Consider the following 23050-nt stretch of genomic DNA (forward strand, 5'->3'; position numbering starts at 1 on the left):
ATAATTTAAATTAAGATATATATATTAAGAATCGCAGAGAGACCGTTGTAATAGAATAAGATGTTTATAAGACTGTGCTACACTGGGCCGAATGGGCATTGCCTAAACCTTTATTGCGTATATACAATTATTTTTCACAATAAAAAATGTTTGACATATAGGGGCGAGGGCACACAAAGACAACTGGCAACCGCAACGCAACTGCAATTTCCGAGAATTTGCGTTGCCGTTTCCTCACTTTGGGCTACTCCGTTCAATAACATGTGTTCAACTCAGGCTGAGAACACTTCTCGGAAATTACGGTTGCGTTGCGGTTGCCGGTTTCCTTGATGTGCCTTCGCCCTAAGGGTTTCTGTTGCAGTAAAACCGACAATGAAGTTATAAGGCACTTATATTCAAATCGAGAGCACCTCTACTTTCACGGGTTAGGCTCTCTGGACTGTTCCCATTCAGCATTAATTCTGAAATTAAAAATCTTATAGACAATTGGTGGCACTCCTTGGATGATTAATCAGCCTGTTGCAAAGCCGCTACCTATATGGGACAATACAAGCAGAAAAGAAAAGCAGACATCCATGCCTGGAGGAGGATTCCAACCCATGAGCTCAATGTTTAAGTGGGCAAAGCCATTTTGTGGCTAATACCGCTCAGCCACTGTGATCAGTCAAGAGCACTTAAATACAAAATGCAATCATATAACTTGGAAAAAACGTTGTGTATACCTGAAATAATGTAGTTATGGTGGGATGGCTTCATCCTAAGGATCAAAATAGGGTCAGTGGATGTTTGTATTATGCAATCTTGGGGTGTAACAGATTCGTGGATGAAACTAATATCTGGTCGAGGCCAGTAAGGATACTGAACAGGAAATCATGACCATGCCCCAAAAGGACCCAAATGGCATAGTGTTCCCAAATCAGTAGAAAATTATTAACATTTCAAAGGAGTCTGTTGCCTCCACCTTTGCAGTAACATAGTCCTCTAGCCATAAGATGGAGGAAGCAGGTTCGTTTGAAATGTTAACTCTCTACCAGTCAACACAATGTCACAAGTCATAAAAGACAGTAATCTTCAATATAAAAAAAAATTAAAGCAAAATATACTTCTCATCAGCACTGTGGTGACCAGGAGGTTACACTTGTCTAAGCAAACAATGTTTCACAATATGATTTATTGTATTTCGTTTAATACTCCTGTCACTAGCTCATGCAATATAACATCAAATGACTGGATGACAGAGAAGAATTAGAAATAAGTAGACATGACCTACTTCAAGGTACTATCCTCAGCATTTGCATAGATGGACTTAGGTAAACCACAAAAATATTCAATCAGGATATTCAGTGTTCCCGTTGAGATTCGAACTGGGCAACCTGCAAATACATGTCTGAGCCATTGCTGCTTGAGTCAGCTTGCTCAGTAACATTATAATATTCTCTCAGGGTGAGGGCACACTGAAGAAACTGGCAACCACAATTTCCAATAGTTATCAGCCTGAGTTGCACATGTTACTGAAACGAGCAGTGCATGCTGAGGAAACGGCAACATAGTTTCCTAAATTTGCGCTGCTCGATTCAGTAACATGTGTTCAACTCAGGTTGATAACAATTCTCGAAAAATTGCGGTTGCCAGTTTCCTCGGTGTGCCCCCACCCTTAAACTCCACCAGACATGAAGGCTTCTAACTACTGAGGTGTTCTTCTGAAAACTGGTGAAATTCTACCCAACTGTACAGTGTCACATTCCAGAAGATAGTATTGTTTCTAGTCACTGCTGTATGAACCTCAAATCCAACAATATACTAGACAAGATGTGCAAGATGAACATTGAACAATTAAACAGAATCTACCAGATAATACTAAATATTATGTTGGCATTAAAATGCTTTAGTATGTATTGTTGTAAAGTGGCCAGCTGTTGAAGGAAAGAAGTAAGCAAGACACAAAGTATGAATATGTGACGACATCTAAGGGATTGCATATATCATGAAAACATATCTATACTTCTTTTTATTTATTATTAAAATTACATCTATTCTAAATCTACAGTGAAGGGCTTATTACACATTTACACAACACATGCACAATATGAATCTGTACACACTAAGTCCGGTTTGATCTTTGTGCAACCATGTCTTATGTTGAAGATTCATTATATCACAGTTATTATTACAGACTTCTGTCTCTTCTACAAATTTCTTTCAGTCATTTTAAATACCTGGAATAAAAAAGAACATTAAATCAATAAAGACAGTATTTATTTAACAAATAAAGTATGAAATGGGCAGCACATGCATGAGAAGATCAAAATTCTGGTTGGAAGCCTGAAGGAAAAATATCATTTTGCGCATCTAGACACATTTTGAAGGACATTTAGATGGATCTTCAAACAGACAGGGTGTAAACAACTGCATTCATCTGGCTTAGGACAAAGGCCAAAGGCAAACTCTTGTGAACACAGTAATAAACCTTTATTTTCCATAAAAGGCAGACAATTTCTTTACTAACTAAATGGTTATTAGCTTCCAAAAAGAACCTTGTTCCAAGGTGTTAGTTACACCGTTATGTCTAGATCAGTGAAAGAAATCTTTCTTATCTACTCTAAACTTATTTGTAATTTTCCAGCAATAAAACTCATACATTATATGAAAACATAAAAGTGTAAAAAGAGGCAAAGTTGTCCCTGTTTAATTAGACATAATGACATAAAGACATATGTGGAAGCACAGGTATGGATTCACATATTCTTAAACTTGGCACTACATGGAGGTGAGTGGTCAGTTAGCTTTATGGCCCAACTGCTTTATCCTTCCTGTATCAAACAGGTGGTCCCAGGGCTGATCTGGATGCCATGAACAGGAAAATCTGACACTCCTGGGAATCAAAGTCTGGTTCCCCAATCATCCATCCCATAGCCAAGTTGCGATGAAAGTCTTTTTAAAATTCGATCTCAGCTTCACTGGGTCCGACAAGAAATGTACTCTCCTTTGATTTTACAGCAATGAAAGGGTGATTATATTGTACAATGTGAGTCAATAAACTTACTTGGCAGCCCAGTCAGTTCTCCCATGTACACCGCCACTGTGCTTTGAAGGAATGGCTGAGTCTGCAAACAGTTTCCTTGACTGAAGAGACATAGATACATGGGGACTTTTAATTTCTGGACCTGAAACATCAAGCAACATCAACATCAACATGGATGGTAAGCAGGGCTCTGTAATGAGAAGCCAGCATGTAATTACCTGGTACAGCCTCATTCACTACATATTCTTCTATGCACATACAAGTAAACCTCACTCACCTAAGTTGACAGCCCCATATGAAACGGCATTTACATTTGAATTGCGGAATGGTAACTTGGTGCTCTGTCCTGCTATGTACCGTGAACGAGTTAGGTAGCGTTGCTTCGCTGTCATAGAACCCCCTGTGTCAAGGCCACCACCATAGTTACCTTGCTGGCTCCACATGGAAGGTGAGTAGTCTCGCGATGGCAGGATATGTTCATTGGCAGAAGGATGTACAGGTCCATCCTCCTTGCTTCTGATACAAACAAGAGAGGAAAGATTCACACTGGAAATCAGATTTACAAAAACGCAGACTATGTTCTACTCAGGAATCAAATTAAAATGTATCCACATAAATTCATTCACTGAGTGCTATGAGCCATTCTTTTAAACTTTCTTGATTATCCAAGTTTATAAGACCATTATATTTTAGAAACTGGTTCTATTTTTTATCTTCAGGTGAATAGAATACAAAAGAAAACCTACTATATGGGGCCCCCCAGGTATAGCCATTCTCAAGTCATGATCATCATGGTTATATAGGATTAATGACAAAATCATTGGTCAACAATGAATTGGAAAGGATGTGGCCATCATCTAATTCAAGGTACAATCCTACCATTATCCCAGAGGGACTGAAGAAAGCCATTGGAAGCCTCAGACAGGACAGATAGACTGTGGGCCCAAAATTTCAAACTAGGGCTCCCAGAATATGGTAAAGGAGTGCTACACATCTGCTCACAATGTCCACTAATACCACAATGGCACTGAATCACTTACCCATTATTAATATTTGTACTTTGACCGGCCACATACCGGGCCACTGTAAGGTAATGCTGCTTGGCACTCAGCTTTCTTCTTGTTTGCTGCTGCTGAGATATACGTGATTGGGCTGATGGCTGACGCTGGTACAAACCGTGCCATGCAGACCGATTCTCCTTGAGTGTCCGATCCTTTACGCTTTTTGTCACTGGCTCTGGAGGAAGTATTTTTCCCCTGTAATGGTTATTTACAAACCTTAATTATAAAGAAACACTAGAACTTACTGCTAGTGTAAGGCATCAATCATAGTGTCACTAGAGTATTTCCTCTAGACACTGTTCATTGTCTCAGTGGTGTTCTGAAGGCTGTCTCTCTCTCTCTCTACAAAGAGATAAGAACATGGGCACGCTAGATACAGGTAATCTTTGCTACTATACAAAGGAACAGATGAGGTGCTGTATATACTCACATGTACAAGAATAAATAAATTCAAAACTAACTCAGTCTCCACTGAAATATGTGCAAAGGAAAACTACAGTGCCAACAGTTAGTCTGGACACTATGGAAAAGAGATAACTCTCTTGTCCCTGCTGGGAACTGAACCCTAACCTCCTCAGTTGTTGAACCTACTCACTCTTTTGACTGTAATATCCCAGCTCTAGTATAAGAACAGATAAATAATAAATCTTTAAAAAACTGGTGCAAAACTTTGCACATTCTTTCTTATATTCACGTGACCCTGTTTATGTTAGTTTGGTAATGAAATCGACTGTTCTTCAGTAGACCAGTGCTGGTCACCGATGACACATGCCAGGACATGTACATGTTACGTCAATGTTTGGGCCCCTAAGCGTACATCATTATTTTCTGGAAGAGACCACATATATAGTTCTATTTGAGCAATGGTCTCCCTTAAGAACAGAATTTTGATCAAAATTATTACAGCCATTTAAAAAAAACTGTCATCTTATTTCTGACAGGCCCATTTGAAAGGTCTCTATTTTTGGAACCAGAATGTTCATATTCACCAGACATTGGCCCATAAAGGGAAAACTCCTTTTAAGACATCAAACACATTAGATGTGGGAATGCTGACTCATACAATTCAGTAACTTCTGATCTTCTATCTAAAAACCTAAAGCAAAAGTTCTTACCCAAGAATGTCAGCAAACTCCTCATCATTAACATCATCCCATTTGCTGTTTGGCTGAACATCCTTCTTGTGACTATGGCTTAGCAGTGACTGCTGCTGACGAATGATACTTTGAGGCTGCGATATGATTCCGTTACCTTTGTTACGACCTGACGGAACATTTTCAGACTGCTTGAAATTGTACGTGTGACTGGGGTTATGATTCTGTCCGATACTCTGAGACAATATGGCACTGCCTTTATTTGTCCTTCCTGCGGTGCCGTCTTGTTGAGAGAAAGTGTAAACTAGGGCAGAAGGCTGATGTTGGTGGCCAAAACTCTGAGAAAACGTGGCACTGTTCTTGGCTCTACCCAAAGAGTCTTGCTGCTGAATCAAATTTCCAAGTTTCTGACCCACTTGAAAATATGGATACCTGAAGAGCAACAACAAACACAAACTGCATACAAATCAGACAAGTAGAATGTGGTTTCATGAAACAGTAAATATAATATCTCTTCTTGATTAAGCATCATGTTGCAAAACATATGGGGCAGTGGAGGTACGGCTCCATGCTGTTAACCTTAGCACTAGGTGGATGGCAGTGTTCAGCACCACGCACCAGCTGCTTTATCCCTGACAAATGAACCCCCATATCCACTGGATAGGGGGCTGGATGAGCCCCAGAGCAGTCTGAACACTATGGAGAAGAGAAATATCTGTCCCGGTCAGGAATTGAATCACATCACCCTGGTTTTCCACCCCAAGAGGAGAGACCAAAAAAGAGACATATTAAATAATGAACAGGGCCCGGATTTTGAAGACATGTCATCTTTTTTCCCTTGTATCCTATGCGATACTCTTTTGGCCATTTTAGGGAATTTTTCTTCATATGAATAACATGGAAGAGAAGTGTTCTTTCTTTTCTCCTTTAGGTCATTTTTCCGGATCTTTTCGGTCATTTTATAGGTCTTTTTTTTTAATATTTTCAGGTCATCAAAATCCTGGCCCTGCATATTACATTTTTGGGTCATATTTTAGGTCATTTTTCTGGATTTGTTTGGTCATTTTATAGGTCATGTTTTAAATATTTTCAGGTCATCAAAATCCGAGCCCTGATAATGAATAATAAGACAGTTCACCTGGGTTCTGTAACATATCTGGAAGAGAGGAAAGAGTGTAGGAAGAAACGTGAGACTGGAGAAAGATGAAGATGGTATGAAGCAGAAATGGTAATATATAAATATGAAACTAAATCAAATGAGAATGTCCTACTATACCACACACAAGAACTTCAATTCTCTGAAAAATGTTTCTTACCTAAGTGACTGATGAGCCGTAGGTCTCTTGCTTGGATTCCAACGCAACATGTTCTCCATCAACATAATGGCATCCTTACTGGCATTAGGGATGATAGAGCTAAGTGGGGTAGGGGAGAACTGAGGGAACTTAAAATTCATCGCACTTGCAAGCTGATGACCCTCTGGCCAGTCTCTCTGAAACAAAGATCCCATACGTCAAATATTCTTGCATCTGTTGACACAACAATTTCTTATAAAAATATATAAAATATAAATTATTTATATTAAAATCTTAAAAACGTGACAAGTTTCGAGCCTTGCTGGGTCATCATCAGGTTTACTGTTTGTGCTTAGGTGCTGAACTTGTTTTTAATATGGATCCATAACATGTCACGTTTTTAAGATTTGACTGTAAATAATATATATTTTTATATTTTTATACGAAACCGTTTCATCGACAGATGTAAAAATAATCAATGTGTATGACACACAACAGAATGCAACACATAAGACAGATCCTGGCTGCGCCATAGCTCAACCGGGTATTCGCTGGCTTCCCACCATGGCGGTCTAGGTTCGATCCCGGGTCTGGTCAAATGGGATCTGTGGTGGACAAAGTGGCACTGGGGTGGGTTTTCTCTGAGTACTCTGGTTTCCCCTGCCAATCTTCATTCCACCACGTTCTCCATCATCATAATCACCTGGGGCAGGTACAATAGGCCAATCGGTGGCCGCCGTGCTGAGTGGATCCAGCTGGACTCCACCCCCCACTAAGGTAATTAAAAAAAAATTAAGACATATCCCACAATGTGTGTATCATTAAATTTTCTCATTTTTTAATGTCTCATTCTCTCTGCCCCTCCTGGCTTTACTTTCTGCACCTTTTATAACTCTCACCTGGAGCCAATGTTCATCTAATAAAATCTCCCTTTGTCCATACACATATATTTCTGTTTCTTACATTAAAATGGTAATACAAAATTTATAAATAAGGACATTTATCCTGTCTTATGCATTTCCATTTCCAAAGTATACCCCTAACTGGTGAAACTTGCCTTCATTTTTTATTTTTTTTTTCTGCACTCTGCTCTCGCTGTTTTATGCCCCACATGTTTAGAAGTCTCCATTTTCCTTACTTCACAGTTATCACAGTCTGTCTTTCTTATATCTCCTGCCTGCTCACTTCAACAGCTGAGCAACCATCTCCACAGAGGGGTTGATGTGGGAACCATTCACAGTGAATCGAGAGCTAGCCAATCACAGGCTGGGAGCCAGCCAATGCTAAGCAATGGCTGAGTAAACAGCGGTTATTTGGCTAGCACTCAATTCATTGCAACTAGGTTTTACCTAACAATGGCTGTTTGCCCAGCCATTGCTTAGCATTGGATGGTTTCTAGCCTGTCGTTGGCTACCTCTCGATTCACCATGGGTGGTTCCCGCAGGTTATATTCACAACCACACATCATCAATTACAGAAACGAAATTGTAATCCATTTCATCACATTATACTGTTCAGGAATTAGAGTAATGTGCATTTTAATGTATTGTATTGACATTGGGGGCAGCATCTTCTAATGCAGACCCCTATTGGGTCCACTGTGCGCCCCCCCCCCCCAGCAACAATATGTAANAGGGGAGTAAAGCGCGGCCGGCGCGTAAGGCTGACAACCTTACCGCCATCTTTGAGCCGATTGTCTAGATAATGTGGGACCCTCAATATCTCACAACCCTATGGGCCTTCACAGCCTGTTACAGGAATAGCTTTACTTTTACTTTTTACTTTTTTTAATAAAGAAACAGAAACCTTGTCCGGTGTACCAAGAACTGAGCATATTTTAAATATTTCATCTATTTCGCTGTTTCCAGGGAAGAGGGGACGAAAAGTGTACAGCTCAGCCAGAATACAACCAACAGCCCACATATCAATTGGACTGCTGTACATCGTTGAGTGAAGCAAGACCTCAGGGGCACGATACCTATGAACAAAACATTACATTCAGTTATGTTGACAAGTTATGTAAAACAAAGTGAAGAATGTTCAGATTGTGGTATACTGGAATGTGACATCGTGTAGTCTTGTAGGCAGTTACTAATATTTCAGTGTAATTAAACAGGTGATCTGGCAGTAATGTTGTAGACTTTATTTCGCAGGCGCTCGATTCAAATTTCTGGCAAGACAATGGCGTTCGTCGCTGAGATTTCTGTGGTTTTGCTCAGTTCCTCCAGGAAAATGTCACAACAGTACCTTAATCAGATCACGATCACTTCCTTCCAAATCTTTTCAATCCATTACTTCATTTGTTATCTACCACTTCAAACTAAACAGTCTCTGAAATTGAAACCACTGTAAAAACACCCTCAAAAGTGGAACATACTGCCTCCATCTTCATGGTCAAAGTGAGAGGGGTGAGAATGCAATCAAGTTGTAAAGGCAGGTTCAAAGAAATGTGGTCACTAAGATCTATGGGTGCAGGACATAAATTGGAGCCTGGTAACAGGCAAGGACATGAGAATGTCGAATGTCACTCAGTATAAAATGTCACACGTCCATAAATGCCAACACATTTCAGTGCCAGTGACAAGAACACTTTTTGAGCACACAGAATTTTACATGCACACTAAAAACTCAAGAGTGAAATAAGCATGCAGACAGTTATGTAAAAACTGGACCAATATGCACTCACCATCGTGTGGACACATAGTCGGTATATGGCGGCCGAGACCTGATCTCCCTTGCAAGTCCAAAGTCTGCAATTTTAATAAGCTCTGGCCCCATACACAGCAAATTCTCTGGTTTCATATCGCGGTGAAAGAAGCCATGACGATGCATGAAAGCCAAACCCTGAAGGACCTGATATGTCATGTTGCGAATCACAGGTTCAGGGAAGTGTTTATCTCTGTAAGAATAATGTCCAATAGATTAAAATATTAAAGAGTCTCAAATACGAGGATCATCTATTCAGTTGAAAGAAAGCAAATACTTCTCAAACTCTCAAATTTTTAGCTTTTATAAGAAACAAGATTAAGGTGAAGGCAGTGATGGAAACGGCCTCTCAGAACGAGACAGATGTTCCAGATCAACATAAAAACCCCAGGGGAATCACCACCACAAATGAAAAGGAACCTACTAGGATGAAGGGTCATGATTCTTTTCCTCCATGTATTGTTGCTGGGAGCAATAGTCATGTCTTAAAAAAAAAAAGGTAAAGTTGTCCCTGTGCTTAACTAATTAAGCATGACAACATGAAGGCATAGGGGGGAGTGGCTGTATAGATTCACATTTTCTTGACCTCAGCACTAGCTGGAGGTCAGTGGACAGCTTCATGCCCCGGCTGCTTTACTCCCAGGGAAAGAGCCCCCGGTACCCATTGGATAGGAGGTTGGGTAGACCCCAGAGCCAGTCTGGATGATACGCAGAAGTGAAAATTCTGGACCCCTCGGTCATCCACCCAGTAGCCAGTCGGTATACTGACTGCGTTATCCCGTCTTGATGCACTGGAAACACCTTCCTCAAAATGAAGTGCTTTGAACTAAGTAGATGGCATCTACCTACATCTACCACAAATTTCCAGCTGTGGAGGAATGTGATGTGAATTTAAAGACTGACCCATTGATACCAAAGTAATGGGAAACCACGGACCATTACTATTCTTATAAAGAAAACCTGTCACTACCTCAGCTACTTCTGAAAATGCTGACTAGCATTGCACATTTGAATAGAGTGGAAAAGGGTAAGGGTATAAGTACGTGTAAAAAGTATTGGGCCCCCTTGGCTAGGCATGTGCAATAATGACCTTTTCAAGTCAAAACTAAACAGAGACAAGAATCAGGAAACATTTTGAGAATCAAGACTGGAACAAGAATTTTCTCTAGTAGACCAAGTGTTTCACAGTATTCACAATTTATACCACTGGCCATTTTTTCACAATGCACTGAAGTGTACTGCTTATCCTCGTTGACAGCAAACACTTCTTCAATTAAAAATTTCCATTGAACCACTGTATTAAAAAAGTATTCAATTCTACAACTAAGTCCTTTTTCATGAGGGGCAGATAGAGGGGAGGGAAGGAGACTTTTCTGATGAGCTGATTTGTGGTAGAGTTGCCAATCGTTATGATTCTGTTGGAACATGTAGTTCAAATGCTAATATTTACAGTAAAAGTACGTATCTTAAATTTTAACAAATCTGAGACTGAGAAATAAAAATTCATATTAAAATGTTTATTCTCTTGAAAGGTGAAGAGTGGGTATGCATAAGCCTTAAATTCATCTAAATGATATTTTAAAATTCAGTTTTTATGTAACAGAAAATACACTGTAACTCCATTACAAGCATCAACTGGTTAATATTGCATAGGGAAAAAAACAACTCTTTATTCTGGGAATCATAACATATGTAAGTACCTTTTGTAGATAAATTTCCAAGTTCTATTTTATGTTAAAGCACATGGTACATATAGCTACCACTGTGCTTTAAAGGACCATTAAAAATCCATGAATTGTGCCTGAAATATCTTTAAGGGTGAATCAACATTAGACAGTTGTGTTAGTCATTTTATCATCATTAGAATGTTTCTAGGTTCGTATATTGTGACAGAACATCTAAAATGCATGAACTCTGTAGTGTTGGAACTGCAGAAATATCAAAGATTCGTCCATTTAATAGGTGACAGAGACACAAATCCCCCTAGCCATAAGAGTCAGGTACTCAAGAGAACAGTGTCACCTAGGCAGTCCACAGTGAGACTCTATAAAGAAACATGCCAGGCATGTCACAATTCTAGATCTGGATCTAGCCTATGCCTAGTTAGCCTGCTAACTCAGTGCAACAAGGGACTAAGACAAAGACAACTGAAGAAGACTTTCAAAAATGATGATGATGATGGTGAAGGCGGAATACAATAGAAAGAAACCGAGGGAAGTAAAGTGGCTGGCTGTAGACCTGTCAGTGCTTCTACAGTCACAAGTAAGAGGAACCAGTGTCATTACAGCAATTGGCTATGGGCTAGACGACCGAAGGGTCGAGTCCAAGCCCCACTGGGGGTAAGAATTTTATCTTCTCCACATTGTCCAGACCAGTTTTGGGGCCCACCCAGCCTCCTATCTGATGGGTATCAGGGGCTCTTTCCCTGGGGGTGAAGCTGACCACTTACCTCCAACTAGTACTGAGGTCAAAAAAGCTTGGAACTATATATCCACTCCCCCATACGCCTTCATGTTGTAGTGCTTAATTAGTTAAACACAGAGACCACTTTACCTTGTACCTTACCCCATGGTACAGTCATTTTCACATGACATGACGAGAAACAAATTTCTGTACACAGAACTTTCTTTTGGAAGGTTGCCACCTAAGGTATGATGTGCCCACACTATACCTGTCTTTCATCAGCTGATACAGGTTCTCCTTCATGTACTCAAACACAAAGTACAACGTGTCATTCTCTCTAATGACCTCCTTCAACTTCACAACATTTGCATGGCTTAATTTCTTCAGTGACTGGAATGTACACAACAGAACAAACAGTTAAATCAGGTATCAATAATATATGATTTGTTTAATCCGTCTTGCAGTGCATACATTCATTTATCTCCTTCTTTCCCTCGCACTACATGTTTCGGCATAATAATGCCATCTTCAGGTGCTTACTTGTCCACGTCAAACCAGTTCATTGCATGCCATGTTCACACATTAAAATAACTAAAATATGTATCTATCATATACATTGTCAAACGTTAAAAGTATTAAAATTGTTCAGGATACCACATCACTACGTCGCCCCTCACTACGTCAGTCACGCCCATTCTCCTTTGTTGGAGCANAATTTTAATACTTTTAATGTTTGACAATGTATATGATAGATACATATTTTAGTTATTTTAATGTGTGAACATGGCATGCAATGAACTGGTTTGACGTGGACAAGTAAGCACCTGAAGATGGCATTATTATGCCGAAACATGTAGTGCGAGGGAAAGAAGGAGATAAATGAATGTATGCACTGCAAGACGGATTAAACAAATCATGGACTTAAATCAGTGCAACAGGACGCTAAAATATAACATTATCAATAATATATAAGCACAGGACAATGAAGTATGCTCCACAACAAATACAAACGTTGCTGAATCCAAATTAAATTTGAAACAAGACTCTTACCTTCACTTCTCGTAGGTTCATTGCTTCATCCCAAGAATAATACTTCCGTTTCATCCTGAAAATAATACAAATTATATTAATATTAAAGCAACACGCAAAATGGTACAGCATGGTAGAAACTTAACAAATTTAGATGAAAGCAATGTGTCCCTTATTTCCAGGAAAGGCTGCGCCATAGCTCAAGTGGTTAGTGACTGGCTTCTCACTGCGGCGGCCCGGGTTAGATCCTGGGTCTGGTCAAGTGGAATTAGTGGTGGACAAAGTGACGCTGGGGCAGGTTTTCTCAGAGTACTTCAGTTTTCCCCCGCCAATCTTCATTCCACCAATTGCTCCACAATCACCCTCACCTATCATCTGTGGCTGGTACAATAGGCCAGAAGTGGCCGCACTACAAGGGACTTAGTCCCACCCCACTAGCAATAAAAAAAATATTTCCAGGAAAGAAAGACTTGGCACAACAGAAACAGGAGGCCCTAAAAGGGTAAGTACTCAAGGGCAGGAGAAAGGAAGAGGTACCCAGTGTGCTGTGTATATGAACTGCACACAGCCTTGCAACATGCAGCACGCCTATGAGAACAACATCCTGATTTCCGCTGTATGAATGCTCCTTTAGCATATGTGTCCCCTGTTCCTCCCCCTGGCAGTGGCTCGCTCTGATTCACAGCAACACTGCTGACAGAGCTCTGAAGGAAGAGAGGTTGTTTCCAAATTACTGTTTGGTTGGGCTTCTAAAAGAGTTCTGGTTTCTCTATTTTCTCCTTCTAGTGGGCGGTTGATGTGCACTGCATCTGGTGAGTGCCTTTAACATTGGGGCACCATGTAGACTTACTGCAGGCCTGTGTTGTTACATTAACTTTATACAGGAAACTCCTTTGATTAATACCTGGTCTTACATTTTGTAAATGATTGCTAAATATAACAAAATGCATACGCACAACATACATAAAATGCACTGCTGCAAAGCTAAGCATATTACATACTGCACTGAACTGTAAGAAATTATTTCTTTTTCCATTCTGTTATATAATCAAGTAGGCAACTATCACCTTCTCAAGAATACTGTTCTGTTAGATTAATTAAACCAGTTTATGTTAAATTACACATACCTTTTAATAGCAACTTTCTCGCCAGTATCAACTCTCTGGCCCAGGACAACAGAACCATATGTGCCATCTCCTAGCTGGTTGAATGTGATGTACCGATTCATCTTCATCGGGTCCCGAGTCATTCATAAGTGTAGGTCACACTGAAGCACCACTGTGCTGGCACTACTGACATCTGAAATATGACATGTCCTATTAAATAATCATTACAATAGTCCCTTGCCAAATGATGGGTTACAGTCTTACAGACTATCATTCTCATCAAAACCGTGTTCAGTAAACTTAAGGGGGGGGGAAATGATTACCTCACTCCATAACCAGCTAAGCAGCAGGTCACAGAGACCCAAACCTAAAGACTAAGGATGTGTAATGTGCTGCCTCATCAGGGCTATCTCACACCTCAAGAGAGAACCACCTCATCCATCATAAATCTCACATGAACTCAACAACAGAACCCAGGTCTCTGCAATGAGAAGCCATGGTCTGTCTGACCAATAGCATGAACCTCAGTAAAGTTCACAGCTTACAAAAATCAAAAACTTCTGTGAAGTTTGCTCATGCATTCACTTCCGTCTCCAGTGCAACTCACACTAAAAGTTTCAAAATTAAAAATTTTAATTTTTAAAACTCTTAAATGCACATACGTCTTTGTCATATTTCATACAACATGTGTTGATCTAATCTGGCCATCATCAGGTGTGTTAATTTGTCTGGCAAAATTTCTGCACTGTTATAAATTTTCATTAACTCTTTTCATAATTTTATTATTTAATCTTAAATTCTGAAGTATAATTTCCTTTCTTTCCACAGCATGTACTGGTGACTGGTATATTTCCTTTTGTTGTGTCTTGTGGAGATGTTGTGGGGAGATTATAATAGCATTAACCTTCCTTCAAATGCCAGAATCTATAATTTGTCACAGATAATGCCAATCATTCCTCCATACCTGTAATTCTTAACATGTAAACAATATATCAAGCACAATTTATATATATTTTTATGATCTCCATAAAAGAAATAAGAAATCCCTGGCTCCAAAGGTTCATTACTTTACCACCAATGAACTGAAAACTAAATGCAGGATTTGTGTGAACACCATTTTGTTGTGGGATTTGATGTAACTTTGTGTAGCCTGGTATGACAACAAATCGAAAAGTCTTTTCCCCTATCTTTTTTCAGCCACAATAATATACATACAGGGAAATCAAAATACAGGCAGTGTTCTAAGTACCTTTGACTATTTTTCCATATAGTCACCACCCTGGTTCAGGCATTTGTCCCATCGCACCACTAGTTTGGAGATGCCGCTGTTGTAGAATTCAACCGGTTGAGCGCGGAACCACCGCCGGAAAGCGGTTTTCATGTCGTCAGAAATAAACCTCTGGCCTGCCAGGAAATTATTCAGTGGACCAAACACGTCGTAATCACTGGGGGCGAGGTCTGGACTATACATTGCATGCTCCATAATCTCCCATCCAAATGACTGCAGTCGGGCAGCGGTCCTGTTTGCCACATGAGGCCTGGCGTTGTCATGGAGGAGAACCACACTGTCCACGAGAATCCCCGGGTGCTTCTTTCTGATGGCAGCTCGCAGACATGCAAGTGTGCCACAATAGCTGCCCGTATTGATGGTGGCACCTCGTGGCATGAAATCCAGCAGGAGTGGTCCTCGGCGATCCCAGAAGACAGTGACCCTCAACTTCCTGACGGATGGCGTTCTGCGGAATTTCTTTGTGACAGGCGAACTGGGATGTTTCCACACCATGCTCTGCTGCTTGAATTCTTGGAGTGAAATGCAATACCCATGTTTCATCTCCGGTTACAATGAGATCCAGGAAGATCCACTGAAGAAGTTCCTGGTAGGCCAGAGGTTCATTTCTGATGACAATGCAAAAACCGCTGTCCGGAAGTGGTTCCACACTGCACCGGCCGAATTCTACAACAGCAGCATTTCCAAACTAGTGGTGCGATGGGAAAAATGTCTGAACCGGGGTGGTGGTGGTAGTGGTTGTGGTGGAAAAATATTCAAAGGTACTTAGAACACTGCCTGTATTTTGATTTCCTTGTATGTGTATTATTGTGGCCGAAAAAAATAGGGGCAAAGACTTTTTGATTTGCCCTTGTAGATCATTACCAGCATTTCAAAGGAACATGAAGTCTCCATCTTCAGGATATAAAAAATGTAGCAGTTGTAAATACAGTGTTAAATAGTTATTCTCCTAAGTTATGGAATAAATTTTATATTAAGAATAAACCCTGAACATAGAGGCAGTACATTCCTCTGAAACAATGGTAATGATCTACCAGGTTATGTGGCATCAAACATTCCACAAGACATTGATCTTTTAGTCATTACCATGGGAACCTCAAATCTCACCCCAATAATTTAATGTTCCAACTGAAGACATAGAAACTAGTCAATTACTATCTACTATAGTATGACACTCACAGCCAAATAAAAAGACATGAAAAAATTTAAGAGTTATAAAAATAAAACAAATATAATATGATCCTAAAGAAGTAATTTTATTCTTCCAGAACTGTACACACTTTAATATATCAGAATAACTTTCTCCTAACTAGGTTAATTCTTTTGAATCCTAAAAATGAAAATTTCTCCCATCATGGGGAGGGGAAGAATTGTGAAGAGAAAGTTGCTTTATTGAATTGAACTGAATTTATTTGCATTCCATAGATCCGAAGTAGGTTAACACCTCTGGATATAGAACAAGTCAAAATAATACCTACTGGTACAAGCAATTTTATCGTAAATTAATATAGCTTAATTCTACATTATTCTCTATTTACATTGAGGTATTCATCTACAGAGTAGAAGGAATGAGCATGCAGATATTTCTTTAACTATGATTTAAAATTTTTAGTATCATTACTCAAGTTTTTGATACTTTTGATACTTGATACTGCACTGCAATATTTCTGAACGCACAAAGGGTATAAAGAACTCTACATCCCTTTGAGAACAAAGTATTTATGTTCATCATTGTTCAAAGAATGAATCTATCCACTACAAATCTGACATATATACAAAAAGAAATATTTTGAATAAATCAACATCTTTTCAGATTTTATACAAATATCTTTAAAAATATACTTACGATAAATTATTTAAATTAGTTCTTAAATTCTGTATATATATTTGTTTTATATGTTAATGCTAGTTTCAATACATTCTTGAATACTTTCTTAGTTATNAACATAACATAACATGTTATGTTATGTTATGTTATGTTCATTTGTACCCTAAAATATACCTTCAATTCATTATCATTATTAGTAACAATTATTAACAATTAGTAACAATATTTGTAAATGTCAAAAGTCATCTAACAATAACTGTACTGTCATATAATACAAAAGTTATGTCTTATTTCACACTAATATTTTTAGTTGGTTCAGTATAGTTCAGGTAACAATGATTTCATGTTCTTCATATAACATCTTATTAAAACCAAATTCTTAAACTAAACCCACAATTACTGACAGACATGGCTAAAAATATAACAAAACACACTCTCATTAACTTACCATCAGTTTGCATTTACTAATCACTCTTATTATACACACTCATCACCAATATGACGTGTTTTTAATGTGGGCTACATTTATATTTCAACCATGCCACATGATAAACCTCAAAGGTATAACTACTAGGTGGATGTGTCAGTGTGCGCAATACCAGTATTTCCTCAACATTCTTACCACTACACACCTGCGAAGTTTGATATTGATTTTGTACCTACCACCACCTCAAGGCCACAATCTGTCATGCAATACACTACAAGCTAAACAATTCAGTAGCTTAGTGGTTGCTATGCATGCAACCAAAACAGTCCCTTAGCAACCGTATAATGAGCCACTATAAGGCAGGAAGTGACATAAGTCAAACTTCTGCTACGATACTCATAGGTTCCTGCAGAATTTGTTATTACTTTGTGGAAGAAAGAAATCAAGTGTTAGAATAAAATAGAATACAGTGTCCTTTAAGACACAATTTATAAAACAAAATACAATTATAAAATGCCAATGTGAAAAATTCTAACAAATCCCAAAAGTGTTCTTATGCCACTCGCCCTTTTCATGAATAATGCATGGTGGGTGTGTACATTTCAAGTGAAACTATTGACCAGTGAATATTAATGACAGAAAATTTGCATATCTGTGCACCAAGAAAGACACGAAGAGAATTTCAAGCAAGGATAGTTATCAGTCAGTTTTGCTATATTTATGAAATATATTAACAAAAAACATGAATGCCATGAACAATATAGTGTAATATACAACTGCAAGAACCCTTTAGGATTAACATGAACACCATTTTAAAATTTATATTTTTATGAATATAAATTTTAGCTTTCCTGCACACTTAATTAATCATCAATAGAGAGAGAATTCTCAAAATTTGTTATAAACAGTGACATTTCTGTAAGTCTTGCAAAAAAATTCAGTTAATGAACTCTCATATAACCAAAATTTACAGAAAATTTTGCAGCTATATTACCAGTGTTTACTGTAGATAATCATGAGATTCAGCCAGAAGCACCTATTTGTCCATAAATAGTAAAAAAAAAGTAAAGCTATCCCTGTACCAGGCCGTCAAGGCCCGTAGGGTTGTGAGACATTGAGGGTCCCACTCTGGATGCGCTTTACCACCAAGAAAAATTAATTAATTCATTAATTCCTGGTATTCATTTCTGTTAGAGGCTGTGTACTCATTTCTGTTAGAGGCTGAGCACACCCCAGGGCCTACTGCGGCTAGAAGGATTAGGTCAACTGAAAAAAATCCAGTGACCTCATCAGGACTAGAACCTGTGACCTTCCGGCTTGTAGCATAGCCCCTAAACCAACTACGCTACCGCATGCCATAAATAGTATCAAAGTTAAAACGTCTGCTAACTGAGATGATTCCATGTGTGGTCAATCTCTATGTATTATTTTGTTCCTGTACATCACAAATGATAATGGTGTGAGATCACACCTCAGTTAATTTCCCAAAGCTTTCAGACTGTATTCTTACTACTGGCAAGTTGCGTTTGTAAGTTTCATATGCTGTCATAACCAGCTGATTGCATATATTATTCTTAAAGGAATTTAAATTAATTTATTTCTGTTAATTTTGTCATACACCTTTTCATGCTGCATGAAGACCAAGTTTCACTGTTGCATTCTTATGATAAGTACTCTCTCCTGGGATGTAACACCATCTAGTCTGGTAGAAGTTCACTGACATTTCAGAGAACCATACCACCTCCAACTTCAGGGTCGCAAAGTAAGGCAAACAAGCAAGAAGCAAGAAGCAGGTGACAAACAAGAATTCTCTGTCCATCAGGTGGGAAGATCCTAACAATCATTCCTAATCCACTTGTATATGAAAAACTGGCAGAACAAACCTTACGTAAAGAAAGCAGTCTTCTGGGATTTGGCACCGTGTATATGTGGTGTTAACCGACGTTTCGGAGGAACGTATCGCCTCCATCTTCAGGGTAGAAGAAAAAGTATAAGAAATCTGCAAGCGACAAGACCGTGAGANTGTAATCCATTATTTAATGTGTGCCTACAATTGGCTTATGTAATACATATACAAACTTGAATGATTGAAAAGAATAAAAAAACTTGATATTTCTTCTGGAACTAAACAGAAAGTGATGATATATCTTACCATACCTGGTAGGGGTGGAGGCGATTAGTTTTATAACTTCTTGCTAATGAAAATATGCCATATTTGAGGACAGTTCCTCTCTGCTTGTGATTTATTGTCACCAAAATTATATTAATGTAGGCCCCTGAATTTGTTACATTTCAATACTTTGGCATTTCCTATGGACATTTAATACACTTGATTTTCTATTTTCGTTCAACAAATCGAAATGTGCGTGGAACAAAAAGTTATGTAAGGTATTATTTTAAATACTTGACGTTATATAATTCTTATACGTACTATGCGGGGTTTGTAGAAATACTTAAATTTCGAAAACCTGTATATCCAAATTGAGAAAACAATGTTAATTTGTAATACGAAAGCAGCAATACACAAAACAGATCTATATTACATTGAAATCAGGTCCTGAGACTTGCCTGCCAAATGAAGAGGCAGTGGGAATTCTCCTTAATAACTTCGAAACATCATGTTTAACGAATTTCAGGTCCGTTGCTCCATTCCAGTTTCGTCCATATGGTTTCTGACAGGATATATGCTTAATCATAATATTCCGTACCTTCGTTACAACCTAACTTACAGAGGATGCATTGTAAAATATCACTTTATGCAATCCACAAAGAATTACGTAAGTGAAACGTTCGTGGTATTTGTTTGAAATCAATTTCCTTCTGTTCACCTTTAACCAAACTTTTATCCTTAACGATTTTGGCACCATATACCTACATAATTACGTGGTGACCTTTTTTTATATTAGGCTATATCTTGCGATTCGTAAGTATTTTCGGTAAGTTTTTGATAGGTTAATTATACAAATACCATCACAAATAAAATTACTGTTATGCATTTCTCGCATTCATTCATAACAAATATAATCTGTGAAATTTGCAAAGGAATATCTAACAGGCGGGAACCTTCAAAATCAGAACGATGCTACGAAATTGGACGATGATGAAACCAAGGCGAGGGCAAAACGATTGAAGTATGTAGTTACCATACATCTTCGGATATTACCGAGATATTCAATGTAGGTATGCATCTACTATCTGTATTCACATGTCTATGTTTACATCTCCAGACAACGATATGCTTAAGATTCAAACCATTGCACATAACCCGGGTCCTCTGACACAACAGAACATTATCATACTAAATTATGCACAAATATTAGACCTTCTATGATGCTGGGATAATCTGTAATCATCATCATCAGTAATCTGTCAGACGACAGGTCCACAGTCTCTTCCAAAACAATTCCTCCACTTAATGCGATCTAGAGCTTTCTCCTTCAAATGACAGTATCCTCTTCTGTCCCCAAGGTCATCCAGCATCTTCTTATGTCTTCTTCCTCGTCTTCTTGTCATTTCTATCCGCCCCTCTATCTTTCCTTCAATAACTTCTTTTAGAAGGCAGTTTCTGCATAAAACATGTCCAATCCAATTAACCTTCTGTTTTCTTATTTCGTGTAGGATATTCCTCTGCTCACTGACTCTAATTAACACTTCTTCATTTCTCACATAATCGGTCCAACTGATCTTCTCCATCCTTCTCCAACACCACATTTCGAAACTTTCCAGATATTTCTGATCTACTGCCCTAAGTGTCCATGTTTCAGCCCCATACAGAGCTATGCTCCAAATGTAGCATTTCACTAGTTTCTTCCTCAAATTTAAGTCCAATTTGCTGGTAAAAAGATTCTTCTTCTTGCTAAATGCAGCTTTTGCCATGGCAATCCTGGATTTAATTTCACAAGTACACCTTCCATCATCTGTTAACAAGCTACCCAAATATTTAAAACATTTCACATTCTCCACTTGTTTTTGGTCTATCTTTATTGTGACTGGGGTTGGTTGTCTCGAAATTTTCATTACTTTTGTTTTCTCCACATTCATTTCCATGCCATAGCACCTTCCAATTTCAATTAGTCTATCAATCATGCCCTGTAGCACAGTTTCTTCCTTAGCCATTAACACAAGGTCATCTGCATATTTCACAGTTTGAATAATTTGCCCTCCTACTTTGAAGTCACCGAGCCCATCCAGAGCTTCCTTGGTAAGGCATTCGCTGTACAAGTTGAACAGAATTGGTGATAAACAGCATCCTTGTCGAACTCCTCTTCCAATCTGCACACTTCCTGTCTCCCCCCTGTCCAGTCGTACTCTAACTTTCTGATCCATGTACAATTTGCTAATCAATCTTCTTTCATGCCAATCGATACCTGTTTCTTTCAGGATCTGCATTAATTTGGTCCAGTTTACCCGGTCAAATGCCTTCTGCCAGTCTATGAAGCAAACACACAGTTCTTCATCTATCTCCAAAGTTCGTTCCGCTATAATTCTCATCATCCCAATTGCATCCCTGGTTCCTTTTCCTCTTCTAAATCCAAACTGATCTTCTCCAAGTACATCCTCTATTTTCCTTTCAATTCTTCTTTTAAGTATCTTTGCCATTATTTGTGCTGTATGTGCAACAAGGCTTATTGTGCGATGGTCGCTGCATTTTGTAGCTTTTGTCTTTTTCTTTAAGGCAATCATTGTAACTTCTATAAAGTCCTTGGGCCACTCTCCACTTTCATATATGGTGTTCATTAGTTTTGTCAGTGTTTTCAAACCACCTTCTCCCAGTAACTTGAGCACATCTCATCTCCTGCGGCCTTTCCCTTCATTTCCTTGATAGCTTTTTCCACCTCACTTTGTTTCCACCTCACTTTGTAAAATATATGGTCCTTTCTCGTCTGTATCTACTTCTTCTTCCGGTTCAACTTCTAAGGTTTCTGGCCGATTAGGTCGATCATATAGTTCTGAAATATAATTTTCCCAAATTTTCAGCACTTGCCTCTGATCTACTATTCTATTCCCCTGGGAGTCTTCGATGCCAACATTTTGAATCCCATGATTCTCTTTCCATCCTAGTTCTTTTGTCTTCATGTACATCAAATCATAACGGCCTGTTCTTTGAAATTCCATAATCTCATTACATATCTTCTCAAGATATTCCTTTTTGGCCCTGTCCGTGGCTCTTTTCCATTCCTCAGTCTCCTGTATTTCCTCCTGCCTTCTTCATTGTTGACATTCTTCCATTTCCTTCGCTCCTCCATTTTACTCATCATCTCCTGTGTAACCCATGGTTTTCTTGCTATCTTCTCAACTTTACCAACCAAATCACTGATAGTATCTAACATGCATTCTTTTATATTGTTCCACTGCACTTCAGCATTTCCCCTTTCACCTTCAATTGCACCCAGTTTCTCTTCTAGGGTCTCCTGCACGCTTTGTCTTTGAGCATATAACTTCAATCTGTAATATAGATACAGAGTGAATCATAAATTTGTCTGACAGCAGTACCATAATGGTGTATGTTGTTGAGAACTGAATGTTACACTCTTTATTTTTGAGGATGGAGGATAGACCATTGAAGATCACAGTGCTAGGGCCAGCTTGTGGCTCACCCCTCATACTCAAGGGGGGGGCAGAATTCCTTGGTACTTAGGCCATAAATGGCCTCTGTACTAGTCTCTAATTACTCTTTCTGTGCAATGATAATTAGAAGAGACAAAGTACTCAAGAGCCACTGTCCACCACAAATCCTACATGAAGTCTCTTTGGACTGAACTTGGCCAAAGACAAACCACCACCTGAACCA

The 23050-nt window shown here is 38.8% G+C and overlaps 1 protein-coding gene across 4 annotated transcripts; it reads right to left on the reverse strand.

Moving 5' to 3' along the window:
- Positions 1–1997: 1997 nt before the first annotated feature.
- LOC111872424 (serine/threonine-protein kinase dyf-5) lies at positions 1998–20284 on the reverse strand. Of its 4 annotated transcripts, none has more exons than XM_023866331.2 (12): positions 19828–20284; positions 13738–13909; positions 12632–12686; positions 11850–11971; positions 9159–9371; positions 8279–8450; positions 6494–6669; positions 5199–5609; positions 4063–4278; positions 3300–3535; positions 3044–3164; positions 1998–2216 (listed from the first exon to the last, which is right to left on the reverse strand). In XM_023866331.2, exons 2-12 carry the CDS (start codon positions 13857–13859, stop codon positions 2204–2206), a joined length of 1857 nt encoding a protein of 618 aa, XP_023722099.1. In that variant the 5' UTR covers positions 13860–13909; positions 19828–20284; the 3' UTR covers positions 1998–2203. The 4 variants fall into 4 exon arrangements, with proteins under 4 accessions (XP_023722099.1, XP_023722100.1, XP_023722095.1 ...); XM_023866332.2 differs by having other exon boundaries at positions 3450–3538; XM_023866327.2 differs by having other exon boundaries at positions 3300–3538.
- Between the last annotated feature and the right edge of the window lie 2766 nt (positions 20285–23050).

Source organism: Cryptotermes secundus, unplaced genomic scaffold, assembly GCF_002891405.2.
Source record: "Cryptotermes secundus unplaced genomic scaffold, Csec_1.0 scaffold247, whole genome shotgun sequence".
Taxonomy (NCBI): Eukaryota; Metazoa; Arthropoda; class Insecta; order Blattodea; family Kalotermitidae; genus Cryptotermes; species Cryptotermes secundus.